Source organism: Neopsephotus bourkii, unplaced genomic scaffold (assembly GCF_033783945.1).
Source record: "Neopsephotus bourkii isolate Nb327-2 ecotype Australia unplaced genomic scaffold, CSIRO-AGI_Nbou_v1 NB_1189, whole genome shotgun sequence".
Classification (NCBI taxonomy): domain Eukaryota; kingdom Metazoa; phylum Chordata; class Aves; order Psittaciformes; family Psittacidae; genus Neopsephotus; species Neopsephotus bourkii.
In genome coordinates this window covers 4978342-5000521 of record NW_026901674.1, presented here as the reverse complement: position 1 = coordinate 5000521, position 22180 = coordinate 4978342, and the positions used below count along the sequence as shown (strand labels likewise).

Here is a 22180-nt window from a genome sequence, read left to right as displayed (position 1 = left end):
AGCACTCTCAATGCTGCTCTTAGATGGAGCCTGCATGGGGAGTTGTGCTCCAGTTCTAGTCACCATCAGCACAAGTGCATCTGTGCAAACCCCAAATGTAGGGCACAAAGCTGTAATTGGCATCGCCAGGAAGCCTCAGCCACAGACAGGGAGTAACAAGTCAACTGCACAAGGTCTGGGAAACTTGTCAGGAGTCTTTTTAATAAGCACCAGAGAAGAGATAAATAAGTAATTGATGTCCGAGGTAACAAACAGCTCAAGTGAAAGAAAGAGTCCTTAAAAAACTTGTGGGTTTGGTACCATTTGAAAATTAGAACATGTAATACAGAAGCAGTAATTCCAGGGGAAAAATACATATATAAAATGTTGCATTTTAAATTCAGTGTAACAGATACCCAAGAGAAAAATGAACCACCAGACCCAATCCCCCGACCCCCCAAATGAGGATATCAATGAGAAACAAATTTCCCCGAGTTTAAGAATTCTATGTAGTCCTGTAATTAGACCAAGTCCAAGATTTTCTCAGCAAACATGCAGAAAGCACCAAAGAAGATGTGAAACTACCACACTCGTTACTATCATTTTATTGGTAGGGAAAGCACCAGACAGTTGCATGCAGAGCCAAACCACCGAACTGGGAACATTCACCCATCACTACTATCACTATTTCAAATCATGAAATAAGAAAGAATCCAAGTGCATTCAAGTACTTGACCACCCAATTTCAGTTACACCCACCTTTAGGTAAATCCCTGATTACATTTGTTTGTTCATTATAAAAGGATGAGATACCGTGTTGGATTTAAGAAGAGACTACAATGGAATGTGAGTTGGCAGTGGAGGAAATGGGTGACGTACCTGCCTCACTGCCTTCACAGGAAGTAAGGGCTGAGGGAAACGGGGATTTGTGTTACCAAATGCAGACATCTAAAGTGTTAACTCATCAAGTAATTAATGCCACCAGTGTGTACCAGCTGCAAAGCAAAGGCTGATCTGTTAGTGCTGCAGCTTTCAGCTGGAAGCTCTCAAAATGCTGATGCCAAATAACTTGGTCCCAGAATGAGTGAATCCCAAATGTGCTCCATGATCAGGGAGCCTGGGATAAGTTGTCCTTTTGCAGGAGTAAGTGCAGACTCCGCTTGCAGCAGTTCCACACTTTGCTGTGTACACTGAAACAAAACTCAGGATGTAAGTTATCCTTTGAAAAGCTTTTCATCCAAATGAGAGCACCAGCTTCAGCTCACACACTTCTGGTTTATCATCACCAGAAGTCTCGGTACCAAAATGACAATGCTGCACTGCCTCTGCTTTTCAGTCCCTGACCTGGCTGGCCACTGGGGAGTCTGAAGCAGGCATGGTGTGCTTGTGCTTTGAGCTTCCTCACAACAGCCTCTGTGGAGAGGGCAGGAAGGAGACCTACAAGGTCTTGGTTTAAGTAGATACCAAAATACTTTCAAACCAATGTGTCCAAATGCTTATTTTTTTACTAATGAGTAACCCCCCACTGTACAGCTGATATGTGCGTTATCACCTTCATGGGGTCTAACCCAGACCTGTGCGGTTCAGGAGGGCTGCAAGGGGCTTCTGGCAAGCTTTGGAATGGACAAGGCATCTTCTCAGTAAAAGAATAATTTTAAAAGCCTTTTCAAGTACAGTTTAAAGTAAAGGTAACTGACCCTATCTAAGAAAATAATAACCATAGCTGCAAAATTAAAATGGAAATGGGATTTTGAGGGATATATCGTTATGGAACACTTTAAAGCATGTAACAAAACTGCAATACAAAAGACCATTTCAATGTCTATTACTGAAAACCAGTCGAAGAAGAGACCGCAGCCCCTAATAACACACCTAAGCAATCCACATGTCCTGATCATGATTCCCAAAAAGATACAGCCTTTCCAAACAACAACTAACAGTTAGAGCTGTCTGTTTCTTTGATTTTCCCAACAGCAGTTTCTTTATGCAGGGGCTTGAGTTTTCCTTCTCTCATTTTGTTCTGGCTCAGCGCGGCTTCAGACATCTGCTCCCCACTCGTGGAAACGGGATCTAAAACCACCACGGATTCTGTCTCTTTTTCACTGCTAGAAGCTTTTCTTGTGAATTCTGGGTGACTAGTTGATCTAAAGGGAAAAGAACACATGTATTTATACTTACATAAATATATATACTTATATAATACAGAAAACAATTCACATATTTAGGAGGAAGAATATAAATATACAGAAGAACATTTCTATTCTTAGTAGCACATACGACCAGGATGGGTCTACTCAACTAGTAAACAGATTTGTAGATTTAATAGCTGCTTCAAAGAGAGTGTAGTGCACTAAATGCAAGTCCCATTAACCCCTTCCGAACCACGGAAGGTGGTGAACAGGAAAAATGAACTCAGAAGGCACTGAGTAAGTCCTTACACTACGAAAGAATCAGTTTAAACATAGTCTCAGTCTCCCAGTCTCCCAGTCTCAGTCTCCCAGTGCTCTGGGAGGAAATGCTACCAGTTCCTGCAGCCCAAAGCATGGCTGCTTCTCCACACCTCCATCCAGAGGAGCTTACACAGGGCTTTCTCATAGCACTAGAAGCACTAGTAGCACTACTACACTCTTCCATACCGCAGGGGGTGGCAGCAGCGTCACCAGATCTTCCATGTGGCTCCACATCAGCAGGCTGCTAGTGGTCTCAGCGGGAGCAAGTGCAAGTGATTTCTGAACATTCACCTGCTGCATTTGCTGGAACAGAGGGTGCAAGACCTGCATTCTGTACTGCACAAACAGGGCTACGCCTCGGTGCCTTGCCAGGCAGGGATTCGTGCAGATAAAAACCCCTCAGAGCACAGAGAGGAAGGAAAGGTCAGAGACAGCAGCGTTTGTTGTTGAGGCTGGCATCATGCTATAAATACTAAAAGCACTTGTCTATATTCAAAAGCTTTGTACTATGTGTTGAAAACATGCAGGCAAATCCTTACATTAGCTAAAACACGCCAGCAGAAAATCAGGGAATCACAGAATGGTTTGGGTTGGAGGGGACTTTAAAGCTCATTCAGTTCCAGCCCCATTGCTGTGGGCAGGGACACCCTTACCTCAAATACTGACCAAGCCACAGATGGGGGGAACTCCATTGCAGGAGGCCTGTGCTTCCCACACCACCACATCGTGCTTCCTGAGCCGGCTGGTCTCAGTGCCAAGGGTGTGCATCCAAGCACAGTTAGGGCAATGCCACACTGTGCCCTCCTGCTTATCCTTAGGCAGGGCCACACACACCACAGTGTAGGTGTCCACACCGACAGCCACTCAATGAGCAGGGGCAGGGATGCTTTAAGCAGGAAGGTCCTACTCCCACCAGTGGGTGTGTGGCTCTGCTCTCCCAGCAGCCTCACTGCAGAGCTGCCAAATACAACGGCATCTGCTAGTCCAGAGCCTTTTGTTTTCCTTTTTGCTGTTCTGTTTTATTTATTCTTTATATTTTCCGTGCTTACTGCTATGGAACATCCTTCCACACTGCTACAATAACACCCTCGAAAGGAAAAGCAGTAGAATCAACTGGAGGGCAGAGAAAGAAATTCAGCTACAGGATCCATCTGCCACGAACCGCCCTTTATTGTGACAGTCTTTGTCCTAGAGAAAATGACAAAGCAAAATGAGGTCACCCCATGCCACAGAGCATGGGGCGGGGAATGTGCTGGCTCCCACCTGATGGAAGAAGGGAAAGGCACAGGTTAAACCCAAGCGCATAATAACACAAACAGTTGTTGCCCTTTCCATTTCAGACAGGATTTACTCAGCTTGCTGCTGGATAGAGCAAATGAAATTCCATGTTCAAGCTTTAATGATGAGAATTGTCTCCAACATTAGAACTTTGGCATAAGTTAATTAATGCGGAAATGGGTGCTAATAGACACAGTTTCACGCTCATTTGATTATCATCAGAAGGCAGTGATTTCATAAGGAAAATAATGCTTATTTTATGCAAAGTTGCCAATCATTCCAGAAAATACAAGCCGGGGTATTGGGACCCTTACAGCAAATTAAACTTTTTAAAGCAGTGTAACCAGAAGAGGGTTATTTTTAAAAGTGCTACCCTCTGAAAAGCTGATTGCCCAACATCATCAAAATGGTCAAAGCCATAAATGCCAAGTTCATTTTTATTTCACTTTGGAGGTAACTATCTTTCAAATCCCAACAGCTGGACTATTTAATACAATCTGGTGAATCAAAGTATAATTCTTCAGTGGGCTCACAGCGGGGAGTCTGCATTAGTGTATGGCAGCATTCCAACAACTGATGCACGGCCAAGCTCGCTCAAGTCTGTTTCATTTCTAACAAAAATGGATAAAACTGCAATCATATTTACCACCTTCAAAGGACAGAAAAATGAAAGATGTCGATATAAAGTAGCTTAATGGAGAAAACCAGTGATTAAATCAGCGTTTCCAGCATAAAAATAAGAATTACTATTGAGACTTTGTTGCACTACCACTGCCTTCTTCAAGTCCCTTACAGCACCCGCCTGACGGTGATGCTGTTACAGCTGAGGTGCTGTTAAAATCATTAACCCTGTGTACCAGGTGTTCCCAGCTCCTTTTCAGCAGTTTGTCACAAGCAGAATGCAGGTGGAGTGAAGTTTCAGTGCAAGAATGAGCATCATTTGGTGCTCCCTTTCAATAACGGGGTTTTACTGCTAGAAATGAAGCTGGGGAAAGCAATTCATGCAGATAGAGTGAACCACAGCTTTGAACTGTTACAGATCTGTCCAGCCAAGATACTTGCATTTAGTTCTATATAAAACTCTTCCCTCATTACGGCTGTTAATGCTGTTACCAGTATTCCTGTTATTTGCCCAACTATATATGTAAGCCAGAAATGGAGAATGTCGTTCTACTGTACTCATTCATACATCGATGTTCGTAAGTCTGCACATATTTTTATGACTAAACACATAAAATCTGTACTGATTTAGATGTTAAATGTGTTTTAGGTTAATTATCTGTGATATGCAAAGTCCCATGCAGTGCAGAGGACTGCTTGTGATACATGAGTACCAAACTATTCTATTTCTATAGTTCCAGAAGCTACAGAAGGGATGAAAGTAAAGGGTTACGCCTGACGGGCCATCCATGCGCTGGTACTGCTGTGCCCTTAGTAAATAATTTACAGCAGGAGTACAAAAGGACAAACTAGGGCTTGGATTGTCAACTGAGACTTGGAGTTTCTTTGTTTCCTCTGGTTAATGTTATGATCTTGGTATGATTTAACCTTGCTCGGTGCACTATGCCCGAAACCATTGCACTGTGGTTCCATTAGAAAACAGAATTTTGTGTAAATATTATGGAACATGTGATTGGATCAAGTCCCATCCTATTTTTAACTACATGTAAAAGCAGAAAGCTAAAGGAAACCATTCAAGGAAAACACTGAAGGAAAATCCGTGGGGTTTACAGCATATTCAGAAAATACCAGCAAAAACCTATTCTGGCAAAGATGGTTTTGCAAGTATGTCGTATAGGCACGGGAGACCCCATGGAGGCGGCTCTGCCCGGAATCCGAGGTGGCAGGAATGAAGGCATTTCTGCTGCAGGAGCCAGCGCCAACAGGGCACCAAATCAGCACCCTGATCCAGGACACTGAAATAGCTGTCAGCTGCCTGCAAACAAAACTGCTTTCAAAACCAAAGTAACACTGAACCCTTAGTCCCCAAAAGATGAAATATGAAGTATTAAGATAATCGGATGGCTGCTCACCACCAGTTGATTCTTCAGAACACTTAAAAACGCGGCTGGCATGTCACTCACAGAACCATAGAATCCCAGACTGGTTTGGGTTGGAAGGGACCTTAAAGCTCCTCCAGCTCCAACCACGGGCAGGGACACCTTCCACTAGAGCAGCTTGCTCCAAGCCCCTGTGTCCAACCTGGCCTTGAACACTGCCAGGGATGGGGCAGCCACAGCTTCTCTGGGCACCCTGTGCCAGCGCCTCAGCACCCTCACAGGGAAGAGCTTCTGCCCAAGAGCTCATCTCAGTCTCCCCTCTTTGGACTCAACCCAACCAGCCCATGGAGCCGGGTGAACTCCAGTGCAGGACAGTGGGTCCCAGCACGCAGGATGACACCACATCTGTCCGTGCCATGCAAAACAACAGGAGTGGTGCCTCCATTTTATCCTCCATCAAAAACTCGAACTGAGAACAGAAGTGAAACTGCAGATGCATCTACTAAATATTCCAGAATTCTTAATAAGGCAGGGAAATCCAACAGACAGGACCAAAGCCTAACATGGAACAGTAGTAAAACACCCACTAATTCCAAGTCTTCAGTGAACAAAAAACTCCGTCACACTGCGGTATCTGCAAACAGGAAATTACAGGGAATACAAAAGGTGAAGCTACTGATTTTGTCTATTGGTTCCCTCTTCCGATTTTTAGGTGCTGTTTTGAAAATGCCCAACAAAAAGACTGGCAATGAAGAGGCTCAGAAAGTTTCTGCCTGCACTGAGAGAGTGCATAAGAAATACACTCATAAGGAAAACATCTTACAGTATCTTTTCAACCAGTGGAAACTGAGGAGACCTCAAACTTCCAGAACATCCCATTGTTTCCTTCATCTGCTGTCCACACTAAATTGCCCATGCTCAAGCTGCAATGGCAAACCTCTGCAGTGGTGTCTGGCTGGGGCTGAGCTGCTTCCCGCAGAGCTGGTGGATGATGCAGGGCTACTAAGATTACAGCCAGGGGAAGGAGGACAAATCCTTTAATTGTATAAAATCATCAGATTAAGACTAACCCTCTCTGTGGTTCACTGTGAGCAGGGAGCTCTGCTGCCCAGAAGCTCAATGTTTATAAAGTGGTGGGAAGAAACCAAACCCAAACCCCCAGAAGCAGCAGGGCAGAGCCAGACACACCTTCCCCTTCTGGGCCTACACACTGCAGGGGGCACAGGAACTCTCCTTGCTCACAAGGGAACTAAACTGTCACCTATTCTCCCTCAAGCAATTGTCACCAAATTGCACTCCTGCTGGATTAAACATTTGGGAAGAGATCTGCAGATTACCTGAATGCTGAGGTAAAGCCTCAATTTCCCTACAGGATACACACCATTGATGTCTTCCCCCTCAGCACCACCTTCCACGCATTTCACACATTCATCATCTGCTGAATGGCTTCAGACCTTTCTTCTAACAGCCTCCTGCACTGAAGTAACACCTCACCTGGGGGTTCAACCCCCAAATTTCCCACCTGAATTAATTTCTCTGAGCTATTATCACTTAGTTTGATTAAAAGAGTATTTCAGAATCCACCTGATTCACCACGCCCAGGTGGATGAGGCTTGCAGCAACCTGACCTAGTGGAAGGTGTCCTTGCCCGTGGCAGGGGGTTGAAACCAGAGGAGCTTTAAGGCCCTTTCCAACCCAAACTATTGTGTGATTCCATGAACCCGTGTTTATGGATGTTACACCCTTTTCCACAACCCCGCTTTAGGCGACTCACAAGAACAGCCCAGAAGTAATCACACCATGTGTAGAGTCCTACTGCAACCAAAGACTGAAATTGCTTACCCCATGCGTGTGTATTTGGGTTGGACTGTCACCGATTTGGGGGTGGGGAGGGTCCAGGGTTTCACTCAGTGAGCTGCCTCCTCTCTGGGCATTGTTCTCAGGTACATTCTCAAGACTGGCTCTTTTTCAAAGGCACAACCTTCTTTCTCTGTCAGAATGGGTGTGCTCAACTGTTACTCACCGTGAATAAAGGATCATGAATAGGGCTGTCCACATTTAAATGTCTGTATTACCTCCTCCTTCACATTACTAGCCTTAGGAAATTGATGGTGCAGCAAAGAGAAATAGCTCATGCACACCTATTCCTCAGGTTTTCTATAGGAGGCTGTACATTAAGATCTGGGTGAAGAAAGAGGAATAAACATGCACAGTATGCACAGTACAGGACCTGCAATCCTCTGCTGTGCTATAAACTGTTTGGCTGCTGCAAACAGTCAAAGCAGGTCACACCTCTGTCAGATTGCAAGGAATTGCAAATGATGAGGCAGCTGCATCCTCTTACCTCAGGTATGAATAAGGAGAAGAACTACAATAAAGCTTTTGTATGCCTTTGGCACTTAGGGTACCTGTTTGTTCAGTTAACAGGGCCTAATTGGGGAAACAGCGGCTCAAGAGGAGCAGGCATGTAGAGGGAAACAGCCTGTGCTTCAGACCAGTGTCCTGTCAGTGCAGGGGGGGTATTCACTGAACTAGATCTGATGTGGCCCCTGGGCCAGCCACTACAGGCTGGATCACATCTTCTGGCTTAGTTTCAGTCTTCCAATGAGTCCAGGGATCCAGTTTATGCACTAAGAGCACTCCAGGATACAAATCAAAGCATGGCAAATTAGGGACAATGAAGAGATGCTCTGCTGATCCAGACTGAACCGCAGGCAGAGATGGACCCAGGGAAGCCCAGAACACTGCCTAACCACAAAGCCATGCTGTCAGACAAATGAACTTCCTTCTGACGTCTGCATCACATCAGCCCTGTTTCAGAACAGCATTTACACACCTTGGAGTCCAGAGGCTGCTTCTACTGACCTCTGCTGCAGACAGTACCCAGGAGAAAGTAACTGTACTTCCACATGGTACGAAGCATCTGGGTTATCTCTGCTCCTCCCTGCCAGCCCAGCAGCAGAGTAGGAGAGCCACAGCCCCTTCTCTCTTGCTGGAAAACCATCCTCAAGGATAAGCCTTTCCAGTTAAGCAGGCTTACACCAGTGGCTGGCTGCAAAGATACCCCACAGTGCTACGGAATCCGGCCCACCGCATTTGTTTTAATGCTTTAAACAGATAAAGTGAAATGTGTCTTTCAGGATGCCACTGAATAGGCAAGCTGAGAAATAAATTGAGCTTCACATATGCTTTTATAACACATAACAACTGTGACTGTCAACACAAGATCCTTTTCACTGTCAATTCATCACGCTTTCTGCAAGACCTTGGGGCCTGCAATTATTTCATTTCCTTTCTTGTAAATGCAATTTCCACTTAGTTTTGTGGAATAAAGGTAGACAAAAGGGGGTAGGAGTCGCTGTTTTTCTGATTAAGGTTATCTGCTCAAAACTGAAGAAATCCACAAACTACACACACAGTATTTTTCAGGAACAGCCTCACCTTTCTGTCAGGGTAGCAGTTCAAGAAAACACAATGGCATTACTCCTGTCAAATTAAATGTTGAACCAATCGTCATCTTTCTGATTAAATTAAAATGAAGATCACCTTTCTGTTAAGAATACTCAGACGAAACCAAAAGGAAAAATACACATGACTGGAAAAGGCATTCTGCTTTTAAAACTTGGTGTGAATGAAATAAAACTGCAGAGCACAAAAGGAAATTGGGCTCTTTATCCATCCAAAACTAAATGAGAAGAGTACCTGCAGGAGAGGCAAACCAACACTAGCTCATAAAAATAGATGGGAACCGAATTTCCAGCTCATTTGTCATGACTTGCTCCTTTGATCCAAGCAATGGAGACTTGCTACACTTGGTACTGGTGGTATTTTCTTACTGACAGAGCAGGAAACCAGAGGTTTAATTAACCACGATTACAATGTTCTGCCAATCTGATTTGTCTCATCCACTCCCTTTTCTTGCAGTGACAAACTGACAAACAACCCAACAAGGGAACTGAAACAAGTGCACAGCCCAGTTTCAAAAGGAGCTTGGTATTGTTGTAAAACAAACCAGTCCTCCAGGGGATATGTCTGAAATAAGTATTCCTGAAGCAGGTTTAACTCTCTGATGCTTTACTGGCAACCTTGGGTCTTCAGGCTGTCACGACAGAAGATTCTGCTGCCCATCTGTGCAAGTGCAACACCAACTGTATGTTGGTTTGGGGTTTCTTGAAGAATTCATCTTGAGATTTCAGGCTAATTCAGAGCTTTCACCAACAAACATTTAAGAGTAATAGTGAGGACTTGTTTGGGTCCAACAGGACCTGCCCTGCACATGGACTAGCATCACTTTTATGATTCTAGTTTTTAACATATTGTGCTAGAACTGCCTTTTATAAATCAAGAGTTAACTGTATAACTATCACCCCTCTTCAGGACATGGAAAGAACCCTCAACCTTGCTATTCCTCTTAAAACCCTGAGCTGGTTTTTATTTGGCAGAGAAGATGAATGGGTTTTTAAAGAATATTCACAGATTTTACAGGGAAAGAACTTCATCTCAGAGAATTCAATTTCTACCTCCATGTGAGACTTCAGATTCTTTGAGGAGTCGGTGGTAACCAGCTGCAGACTGTACGTATATCCTCTTAACCAAAACTGGTATTAAATTTATGTTAAATTAAAAACATAATAGGGTGTATTTCCTAATAATAAGTACATAATGAAGTGGCTGCCCCACCCCTGGCAGTGTTCAAGGCCAGGCTGAATGGGGTTTGGAACAACCTGCTCTAGTGGAAGGTGTCCCTGCCCATGGCAGGGGGTTGGAACTGGATGAGCTTTAAGATCCCTTCTAACCTAACCATTCCATGCTTCAATGAAGTTACATTCAAAATTCACCAATTAAACAGATCTGATACTAAAACACATCTAGAGATCCACATTCTACTTACTGTAGTGTAGGCTTGCAGCCTGTTACATCCTTAAGCTGGTTAGAGGTGGGACCTGAGTCAGGAACTTGGGAACTGAACTGTGCCTCCAGGTCTTTCTTGTTCAGGGCTGTTTGTGCAGCACTGGCTCCAGAACCTAGCACAGGCAGAGATTTTGATTCTGATGTGGCCAAGATTCCAGTGGGACCTAAAACCCAAAGAAAGTTTAATGCTTCTGTTATCCTGGTCTAGGAACAACGCATAAGCACAGCAGAATTCAAGCTAACTGCAGAAATCAATTAACAAACAGCATTCAGTGAATGGAGAGGATCAAAACACTGTATTTGCAGCCTCTACGCTCCCCACCAAGATCAGACCTGTCTTGTACCATGAGCAGGGCTTGGTACATCGAGTTGTGCACTCAACCCCTTTACCTTCTGCGATGGTAAGTCCCATTGCTCACACAGCAATAACAAGTCACAGCTTGGCTGAGCTCTCCCAGCAGATGTGCAGCTGGAGCAGGAACCAGCCCAACAGCACAAAAGCCTCTTCTCATACTAGTGAGTACTCAGTGAACTCTCTATCTGTGAAGTCCAAGCTAAAACCATACAGTTATACTGACACTAGCCACACCTGCATCGACTGTGGCATGGGCTTACACTTGCACTGACTGTTTCTAATCAGGCAGGAGGTCAATAAATGATAGTAAAGCATAGTTTAAAAACTGCAGAACCTTGCTCTTCAGAAGAGATTGATTCAAAATCAGTCCTAAACCCTCATTTGCCTGGTTACCATTACTTGTTTCACAGTAGGCTCAGACTATTAACTCCAGTAACAACGTCTGAGCTCCAGACAGGACAGAGTAACCTGTGTCTATATGGCTGCGTGCGCAGGCAATCCTGACAGAGGCATCCCTTGGAGAAAATGGGGATGGAAAGCGGCAGGAGCGATGGGGAAGTGAGTCACTGCAGAGGTAAGCAGAGTTCTCCAGAATGGCTGAAATGGCAATGGTCTGTAAGAGAAAGTAAAGCTTCAAGAGTCACTTAATGCAGGGAGAGGAAGAGGACTACAAAGAGTCCAGCCACTTACTGCCACTGTCCTGGTCTGTGGTCACTTTCCGGCGCCGCAGCACTCGCTCCAGCTCTGTTTCACTGCTGTCTGTTTCGAGGGACTTCAAGCTTCGGGAACTAGTGGATTTATTCAGTGTTTCCTACAGCAAGAAACAGGCATGAGAAGCTGAGGGCATACTGTGCCCTGCCAAACATCCCACATGCACCTTTTAAACAGCATAAAACCAACTGCAGTTCTAGACCAGAGTGCAAAGCTCTTCCTTTAGTGCAACAGTGAGCATCTGGGGACTGGCTTACCACTCCTCCCCTCACTTGGATTTCCTGATGTAGGGATTAACCACACTTACCTACATATGAGGAGATTGATATGAGGCTTAAGAAAGATGCTCTGGATCATTAATGAACAAATTCTGCTGTTTGCAGGGAACTGCCAACTGCCTCTATCTTAACATTTAAAGGATCTTATAAAAAAACCTGCTACAGCGTTAGCATGCCCAGAATTAACCTTTTGGCAAAAAGCCAAAGATCCATATTTTACATGATGTATGTTTTAGCATGATCCTGTGTTGCTGCATCCTGGTACGTACACGTACCTGCAGAAGTCAGTGCATATTAGCTGCAACTGCAGCATGTTATTACATCCTGTATCTAGCTCATCTGCTATAACCCTCACCCTGTGCCCTTGTACTTCATGTGGACACAGCTAGATCTCAAGCTGAAAGTTTTTTAAACATAGAATAATCAAGTGGTTTGGCTGAAAGGGGCCTTAAAGCTCATCCAGTTCCAACCCTCACAACACAGGCAGGGACACCTTCCACTAGAGCAGCTTGCTCCAAGCCCCTGTGTCCAACCTGGCCTTGAACACTGCCAGGGATGGGGCAGCCACAGCTTCTCTGGGCACCCTGTGCCAGCGCCTCAGCACCCTCACAGGGACAAACTTGTTCCTAAGATGTAATCTAAATCTTCCCCTTCATACAGAATACATGATCCAAAACATGTCTGACTCATACAGTGGTTTTCCACGGACTAAATGACATATTCTTAACATCTTTTTTTGACAGGCACGTAACTGCTGAGCAGAAATAGCAACTGACAACAAGAAATGGCATCACAAGCTGCAAAAGCTGTGCTGCCTTAGGATCCCAGCAAAGTAACTCGTTCTTTATCCCTGCCCCAAAAATTCAAGCGTTCTCTTTGGCAACTATTAGAACTTGAACTGAGGAGGGACATTAATAATCAGCAGCATGCTCCAGATCCCTACAAACACGCACATACCAGAGCAACTTGAGCAACGGAGTCCCTCAAACTCTGCAATTTACAGAGCATAAATGAGGTTTGTGTGCAACGATTAGATGGAGGCCTATGTGAAATGCACAATTAGCAGAGTAACAACAAATGTTTACTCCATCACATCCCACCCCCATGTTTGTTGTCTGACTGTGCGTAATGATCGGTCTCGAGAATACAGGGGAATTGGATTTTATACAGTTTGTCTCACACTGCAAATATCCTGAAGGGCTCAAAAGTGACGAGCCAGATACAGAAGGGCAGCGACTGCAGGTTTCTCTCTGCTCCCTCTTAAGTACATAATCGATCAAGTCTCCCCTGATGTCTGTGGTACAGTGTCAAAGACATTAAACAGCTATTAGAAAAGGAAAGGACCTTCAGCAGGACCCTTCAGCCCAACCCTCTCTGGTCCAAACAGCTCACCACATCAAATCAAACCACTCCTGTAATTACAGAGTTCCATTTTAAACATAACCTCCGTGTGGCATTTTATTCCTTTTCTATTTACCTTCACATTTAATTATGTGTCCCTCTAATTAGAGCTCAGCGTTAAGGTCTGGTGGCTCTCTAGATCATTTCTTCCCTTCCTCCCCTGCTTTCATGTGACTGGCAAACTGTGAGTTTAACACAACGTTGGTGCCACACTCATGATTTTAAATCACAGCACAGGCTGTGGCTACACTCTTTATGGTCTTCCACCACCCAACACAACACTGAAGTTATTTCTATAAGGGCTGTTTAGGTGCTATCACAGATGGTCAGAATGATTAGCCCTACCTTCTATAGAGTGCATGTGAAGCATTTTGTTTCAATGCAGGCAGAATTTCACCTTACAAAGGCAATATTTCACCTGATGTGCCGAAGTTGCACTTCAAGTTCAAAAGCCTCAGGGTCAGGGAGCAAGAACTACAGCTCCTTCTGACTGATACAATTTTAGCACTTGTGCAAATGAAGCCATCAGTTAAATAAGCAATGCAGTGTATGAGTAAAGGACAGAACAGGAGCAACCTTAGTACATTGCTGTGAGTAGGACCAAACACACGCCTGATGGTTGTATTTAGTGATAAATGGGTATATGGACAGATACTCAGACTCAATGCTCTTTACACATTCACATGCAGACAGACTAGAGAACTCTTGCTCTATTTAGACTATGTGTACCCTATCAAGAAACTGGGTGACTCAGGAGGGAGCAGGAGTTCAGAGCAGTTGATGAGGAGAACCTCACATCTACTATGCGCAGTCCAAGGGCTTCACTTCGGACTAGATACAGATACTTGGCTGTCTCTCCCTCCCTAAGCATCCCCACTGTGAGCCCTTGGAATGACTCCAGGGGATCCATGCCAGGTGTAGACTGTAACATCCCCTCTAGTGGCAGGAACATACACATCCAGAGCAGTTAGCAGGCTAGTTTCCTCCCACATAAATTCTGTTAGCAAGGCTAAAACCCAGTCCTTCAGTCGGACCAAAGTCAGAAGTGCAATTGGTGGATTCACTCCAAACCTGCTCTACAGCTTTAAACCAGAACACTAATGGAGCAGTTTCCAACACTCAGCTATTTTGAGCAGAAAGCCCTGTCAGCTCAACGAGAAGAAACGGAAATACAAACTTAAGTTTTCTTACCAGAATCCCTTTTAATTCCTTCATTGCACTTTCAGAGGGCTTTGGTGTTTCTGGCTGTAAACAAACACAACACGTTAAAAACCACATGAAATGGACCATGACAGACTTTGTACTTGGAGACAGACACAGCATGTACTTGAACACACACAGGCATACAGTTGCGTTATGCTCCTCTGCTTTCTCCTCTCATGGGCTATCATCCAAAATACTATCTTACATGGATGATGGGAAGAGTCTTAGCAGGCTGTGAGTCACCCTTAACCCTGTGAATCACAGTCTACCCATAAAGATTATGCTTTTCTGAACATGGTAAGCAATATTTTATTGTAGCTGCATTCAGGTATTAAGTCTTCAGTACTGTGTAACAGGAATAAATACTGCTAAATACTGTACTTCTGGGTCACCCCTTTACTCAATTCAGTTATTCTGTCTGTGCTTTTTGTTTCTCGGTACTTGTTTGCTTTCAGTTCCTTTCTGTGTCAAAGAAACTGGGATTCTTTTTACTTACTGTTGGCTTCACTTCTTCTTCTGTTCTTCTAGATATACGCTGCTCTAGTTAACTTTGTTCAAAATCAAGGTGAGGCAAATGTGTTCTTTTGACTGTTTTACAGAAAGCCTGATTTATTTTCAGTGTAAATTACTGTACTTAGCTAATATTACTGTTCTGCTGTTTATTCCAAACCTTTGTTTTAGGCCTGCTTGACTGGTTCACTGGTCTCAGATGAACTCCCTTTTTAATTCTGTCCATCATTTCTTCAACAGCTTGTCTCTTCAGATCTGTAACTTCTTCACCTGCTTCAGAAAACAAAGAGGATTATCACATTCTAGATATGAACTACAGAGAAATATGACAAAGGAATAAACGTGTTAAAAGCCTCCTAAAACAGCTTGTTTGCCATATACAGCCAGTTACCATAATCATAAATTAGTTTTAATGATGAAACAGCATTTAGATACACAATGTACTTAGTTATACTTGGTGCAGTAGGTCTTCCTGCCCGTGTGATACACAGTTAAGGCCAGGTTGGACACGGCTTGGAGCAACCTGGTCTAGTGGAAGGTGTCCCTGCCCATGGGAGGGGGTTGAAACTGGATGATCTTAAGGTCCCTTCCAACCCAAACCATTCTAGGATTCTTTATGGCAGCAAAACCAAGCAACTCAGCTGTTGCTATCAGGAACTCTAGTTTCTGGACACAGCATCACAGAAGTGATCTTTGCTATCAGCTAAGGTGTCTCAAGCTCTTCGAGGATAAAATGCCAATCCACACATTGAGGATCATGCCATGGACTTCACAAAGAACAAAACACAGTGTCTGCAGAAGCTGAGACAGAAGTAGGGCCCACATCCTGAGAAACACAGAGCTCCTCTAAGTGGGAATTGCACAAGATCAGTGCTATTGCCTGAAGCACCAAAGATTGAAGAACACAGCCCCACTTCCACTGTGGCTCAGCAGAAATCTCCACAGCTTCACTGACATGGGACAAGTTGATAATGCCTCATGCAACCCATCACAAAGTGACCATACGTCTCCTATTTCTCATGGGTTTCAGAACCTTGCTGAAACAACACCCAGCCGAACTAAACCCACACATTTAAGGAACCCTGCATCAAGTTGAAAGGCAAAACCTAAATACCATGAAAGGGAATGGTTGCTTTTTCAAGAGATTCAGTATGAGGACTGAACAGGAAGCTGCGTGACGAACCTAAACAATACCTGTTAACTTCTCAGTGTTCTGGGTAATGTAACAAAAGACACTTAACGTGCCAAAAGGTGGGGGGGGAAGAATACTTACAGCAGATACATGGAGAAATAGGGTTGACACTATTCAAAGCTGCAACGCTGTACCTTATGTAAGAGGAATTTTAAATAGACTTTCCCTCGCTCACTTGTCAGGGTACTATTGATGATTCATAGAAATGCAGTTTCTGTATTCCAAGGTAATTTCATGTCAGGCTTTAATTTCACAAACAGGCTGTTTCAAATATAAAAGCTTAATTGGTGGTATGGGATAGAAACCACTCATTCTAAGTCCTTAACAAGGGTCAAAACAAGCTTCAAGTTGGATATAATAACTAGATCAAGAAAGAACTTTCCCCCTTTTTTATCTTTATTTTAAGAACAGCTCAACTATTAAGAGAAAAAGCAGTTTAGATGTGATTGAAGAAAGGTCAGAACTGTTACAGTTTGCTAATAAATAATGAAAGAATGGGGTGTAGAGAATTTCATAGAATTTCCTGCAATCGCTGTTTGTAACAGTCTCAACAAAGAGGTGCAATCAAAACACTGAGGATGCTCCAAGGTAAGGAAACGTAAATGAAGGCAAAAGAACTGAACTTACTGAAAGATAAGACTGACTCTTCATCAGAGATCTCAATATGTAGGCTCACGTCTCCAATTATTTTACCCAGACCAACAATCTTACTTCTCTCAGCCTGGTAACCAGGTCCCAAAGATTCCCCAAGGGACCTGCCCATGTCATCCCATTCCTGTGAGGTGAGGAACTGAAGTATTCCGCCTGTTGGACCCTCCACCAATCCAGCCATGCCTGCATACCATTGCAGTCTGCTAACAGTGTTTTTTTCTCTAACAGTTATATCCTACACCTATAATTTCAGCAGGTTCCCTTCTGCAACCCCCTTCTTTGTTTAAGTGGCAGCAAATGAGTTAAGCAATTCACTACAAACAAACTCCTGCTGTTTCAGAAGAAAGAGAGAAACAGCAAGAAAAGCTTTGTTTATTTAACTGGCAATGCCTGCCTAACTAGCTCTGACTCTTCAGGCACTCATGATCATTTGTAAATCTTTACTTAACTCCTGTTCTCAACCTACTAAGTTTGCAGCTTCCATTAAGAACAATAAAAAGCAATTTCAGCTGTTACTACACATGCAGAGCCACCTCAGTGCAAGATTCTGTTTTGTTTTAGGGCTTCCAGTATTATTAAAGGATTAGCATTACAGTCAACTCCGAAAGGTGATTTTGCAAGGTATGAATTGAGGGATGAAAACTGAAGCATTTAACAAACTAGCTCTGTGGAGAGGCTCTGAACAGAGGAAATCACAGAGAAGCAGCTATTGGGAAGTTGGAAGCATCCCTGTATTATGCTGTATCTAACCTGCTCTCTGCCTAATGCTTGTTGGATTTGTTCTTCTGCCTCTTCCAGGTAGCCTGTGGAAGGCCAAAGCCCTGTACATGCTATAGCTGCAGCTACAGGCTGTAGTATCTCCAGTTTAGAGGCACAGCTCGAGACCCTTAATGCTGCTATAGTTCAACTACTACAGGCAGTACCAAACTGCCAGGGTACAACTCAACAAGATGCACAGCATCAGTGTAACAGCATGGGGCCTAAACTGAACCATCCTGTTCTACCCCTCCAGCTTATCACCTAACCCAACAAAGTGCTTATCTTCTCAGGGCCTTTTGTGAGCCTGTAAGAAACACACCCACAAGGGGAAAAGAGGTATTTTTCTGCCACATCTGCACATGAAATCAACTCAGTGACATATCTGATACCCATCAGAGCTAGAAGCTGGAAGATCAGAAGCTTCCTTCAGTTACAGCTAGTGCTAGGTCTTCCCTTAAGGTTTTTGATCCTCAGCATCAAAAACTGTTCATACCAAAATCCATTTGGAAAAAGCAAATTGGACGCTGATCACCAGCTCAGTTGTGGAGGCACACATGACTACAATGGCTACACAAATTTACCCAAGATCTCAAGAGGCTTGCAGTAGAATAGCACAGACTATTTCAGTTGGAAGGGACTCTGACAGGTTTGGGGCACCAACCACCTTTGGGAAACCTGTTCCAATGTTTGACCACCTTCTGTCAAGAAATGCTTCTCCATATCCAGTCTGAACCTCCCCCGGTGCAACTTTGAACCATTCCTACACATCCTGTCACTGGATCCCAGGGAAAAGAGATCAGCACCTCCTTCTCCATGTACCTGCCTTGGGAAGCTGTGGACAGGAATGAAGTCTCCTCTTAGCCTCCTTTTCTCCAAACTAGACAACTCCAGAGAGACCAAAGCTTCAGTGCCAGAGATACCACTTTCTACCTCAGAGCATGTATACCTGGGCTGCAGTCACATTTCTGGACTGCAAGGTAGATGAATACACTTGGCCACGGACAGCAGTAGTTAATGTTGACAATTCTATCTGTACCCACAGCTCATTTTCAAGAGCTTTATCTGCATTATCTAGTGAATAACGTGCATGACCTGAGAAAGGATGAGCCATACCAGACTCCTGCTGAGGAGGTTTCTCCTTCTTGCTCACGTTGGTGTTGGAGTGAGATCTCTTGCGAATCATTGACATGAGAGACCTGTGGGGGAAATGAAACTGCAGATTGACATGCTGTCCTGTGTTACACACTCCTAGAATGAACTTTAACATGACACACAAACAGCTTGCTTGTACCTGATTATACAGCTGCTTACAAAAGACTCAACAGTTCTTGAATGCAGATGTATGTACTGAATTACCCCCCACAATGCCTCCCATCAAAATGCACCAGAGAAATTTATTTCTTTTTAGCAGACATTAGGCACAAATCAAAACACTCTAGATTTGAATATTAAAAGGCAGTGTCTCATTGTGACACATGACAAATTGAAGCTGCTCTGGCATAATAAAAGGAAAGAAGAGCCGTAGATATTGAAGTATTATTCTCCAGAGGACACTTAAATATGGTGATCAGTATCTCCTCGCCAACTCCAAGTTTGTAATCTTCCTACAGTGTCAAATAATTATCCCTTCACTACAGTCAAAACGTAGAAGTCCAAGCAAGGGAATGATTCATCTCAAAGCCCAAGTATGCACATAAACATCACAGTGCATGAAGGAAACACTCTGATTTAGCTACTACAGGGCTTAAAATGAACAGTGTTCTCTATTTCAAGTAGTAAAGGGCACAAACTTAAACAAAACAAAAACCCATCGCACCTCCACACAGTTAATTCATGCTACATGTTAGTGAGAAAGAAGAAAGAAGCCAAATGAGTTAATGGACCTAAAAAGACCAAAAGCCCAAATATAATTGTTCAGAACACATTTAGTTTCAATTTCTAAAAACAAAGCAAGATGCACAAAGGGATGAATTCTCCCTACTGATCATCCCCATTCATATACTTAACACAGTGTTTAAGATTCCTGTATGTAATTTCCATTACAGAAGGCTAGAAAGCTTCACGGAAGTCCATTTATGTTTAAAACCAAGTAGACAACATGAACATTAGCTGAGTTCCTAAAATTAACTAACCCTAAAGCACACTTCAGGGCTTTGGTAATTCATTTGGGTCTAATGCCTGATACAGCATATGTTGGGCAATGTCTTCTGCTGTTCTTTGCAAAAAAAACAGGCTTGGTTTTGATAATTTCACCCCAAACTGCTTGATGATGGGGTGGTGATTTTATGTGGGGTTTTAACTTGTGAAAGCAATTGTGCGGACTCAATGGAGTCTGCATTTTCATATGAGTAGCTGACAGGAAGTGATATACAGTAATCCAACATATCCTTCGGTTCAAAGGGGTTTTCTTAGCAGTGGATTCAGACAAGCATTTCACAAGTCTATAATTACAGCTATCAGGTGAACAGAAGAAATATAATCTCCTAAATTTGGAGCAGACAGGTATCACTCCTCCTCCAAAGTCACAGCACAGACTATTTGTCAGGCTCGGCAAGGCAGGCACTGTTCAGAATTGGTCAGGGTGTTAGTCTGTCGGCAGGTGGAACACAGAGCATCTCCTGCTGGTAAAGAGCCCAAGACAGATGGAGAAAGCCTTTTTTCTTTAAAGACACTGCTCCTCCTTGAATGCAAGCTCATGTAATGTGTTCTGCTTCAGCAAAGCATTGACACTGGGATCCTTATTTAAGCACTTACCGTATAGGGTTAGGAGGAGGGGGAGGAGGGAGAGGAGGAGGTGGCGGTGGTGGAGGAGGTGGTGCAGGATTTTCTGACTGCTGTACTCGTTTCTGAAGTTCATCAACTGCACAAGAGCAATAAAACAAACTAGAGTGAGTTCTGGGTTCTCACATCTGCTCTAAAAGCCAGGTCTGAGGGTATAAGCAAAGTAGCTACTAATTAACTGAAAACCAAACAAGACTAAACCACACAACTGCTAGCAAGCACTATTTTTGAGTACGTTTTCTACTGAGAACAATGTCTCAGGCACACAGGATTCTCGTTAAACCAGTTACCTCCAACATGAGTTACTTCTGAAACTGAAATGACACTCTCCCTCTCACAGGATTCTTCTTATTAAATAATAGAGCAGGGATAAAAATATCACATTCCTGTAATGGTCTATTTGAGGTTGCATTTGAAAATGAATCATGGAATCCCAGACTGGTTTGGGTTGGAAGGGACCTTAATTAAAGCTCCTCCAGTTCCAACCCCCTGTCATGGGCAGGAACACCTTCCACTAGACCAGGTTGCTCCAAAAGCCTGGCAACCTGAACTAACCAGAATTAACAAGAACCAACAATAATAATGAACTAACCAGAGATGAAAGAAATTAACAATTTCAGCTTCCAGACTCATCTCTGTCTTGCTGATGGTATGGGTTTGCCCCATAAAAATGGCCAAAACTGGGCAGTAGACTGAACAGATTCTTTCTCTCCTGTTTTCCTGTCAGATCTAAGACATGGATATTACTTTTCTGCACTTGAAATGTTTTCAAATACAATTAATTGAGGAAGGGCAGAAACAGAGGAAAAGAAGTTACATTTCTTTTAGTTACAAAAATTCTTAGCAATTGTCCTAAATACAGTAGGAATTATGCAGAAGGACAGAATATGATTTCCAAAGGGCACATGGTTCTTTGTTGTCATAACGATGGATTCTAATTAAAATTACAAACTTTAACATTTACTTTTAAATTCTAAAAGGGAAAAAACCATAAAAAAAATCAATGGAGTCACTTTAAATTCCAGGTACAATCTTTATGCTGATAAATCCCTTCTGAAGAACAAATAAGCCTGGAAGAAAAGAACCTGCTGTGAAGGTCAGATCTTTTCCAAGGCAGCTGAGAAGGACTCACATGTTGCCCGGGCATATTTTTAAGGCTGGGTAATGTAAAACTCTAACACAAAGCAGTTCTTCCAAGCAAGACTGCAACCAGCTTAAAGATAATCCTGCTCTTGAGGATCTGTTTCAGGAAAGCATGGCTGTATGTGGTGTCTTAGCTAAGGATATGGACTTTGGCTTCCTCTGATAGGGGCTCAAATGCTTCTCTGAGCAGGTGTCATGTTTAAAACTAGCACCTGCTTAGGCCTTGAGCTGAACAAGGACTGAAAGCAAAGGCACAATCAAATACTTAACAGCCATAGCTCTGCATGCCCTATTGCAAGGCTACACACACCAGGGCCCTTTTTAAACCCTATTTTAAATAAAGAGCATTAGGTACAAAATTTCCTCATTCAATAGACAGGATGCTTCAGGCAAGCCAGGCACCATCCTGATAGCAATAACTATATGAACATCTGCACTGCTACAGTTCTGCTCTCCCAAATATTCCATGAATCTTCTCTGCCTGTATTCTCTGGGCAGAGACAAGACACAGTAGCTAGCAAGACTGCTTCTTGCCTTTCACTCACTTCACATGGAACAAAATCTCTGACTATAAGGAA

General features: G+C 43.4%; 1 protein-coding gene across 6 annotated transcripts in view; it reads right to left on the bottom strand.

The window, feature by feature from the left end:
• Positions 1-174: 174 nt before the first annotated feature.
• The window catches only part of SHTN1 (shootin 1), a 65756-nt gene continuing 43750 nt past the window's right edge, over positions 175-22180 (bottom strand). For 3 of the 6 annotated variants that reach the window (XM_061364236.1, XM_061364239.1, XM_061364240.1), the window contains 7 exons: positions 20433-20538; positions 18792-18874; positions 15237-15349; positions 14555-14608; positions 11664-11784; positions 10599-10782; positions 175-2123 (listed from right to left, as the gene is read on the bottom strand). In XM_061364236.1, coding sequence (XP_061220220.1) covers positions 1913-2123; positions 10599-10782; positions 11664-11784; positions 14555-14608; positions 15237-15349; positions 18792-18874; positions 20433-20538 — 872 coding nt within the window. In that variant the 3' untranslated portion in view covers positions 175-1912. Of the gene's footprint in view, positions 2124-10598; positions 10783-11441; positions 11587-11663; positions 11785-14554; positions 14609-15236; positions 15350-18791; positions 18875-20432; positions 20539-22180 lie in introns of those variants that run through there. The other 3 variants (XM_061364238.1, XM_061364237.1, XM_061364241.1) reach the window with 3 other exon arrangements.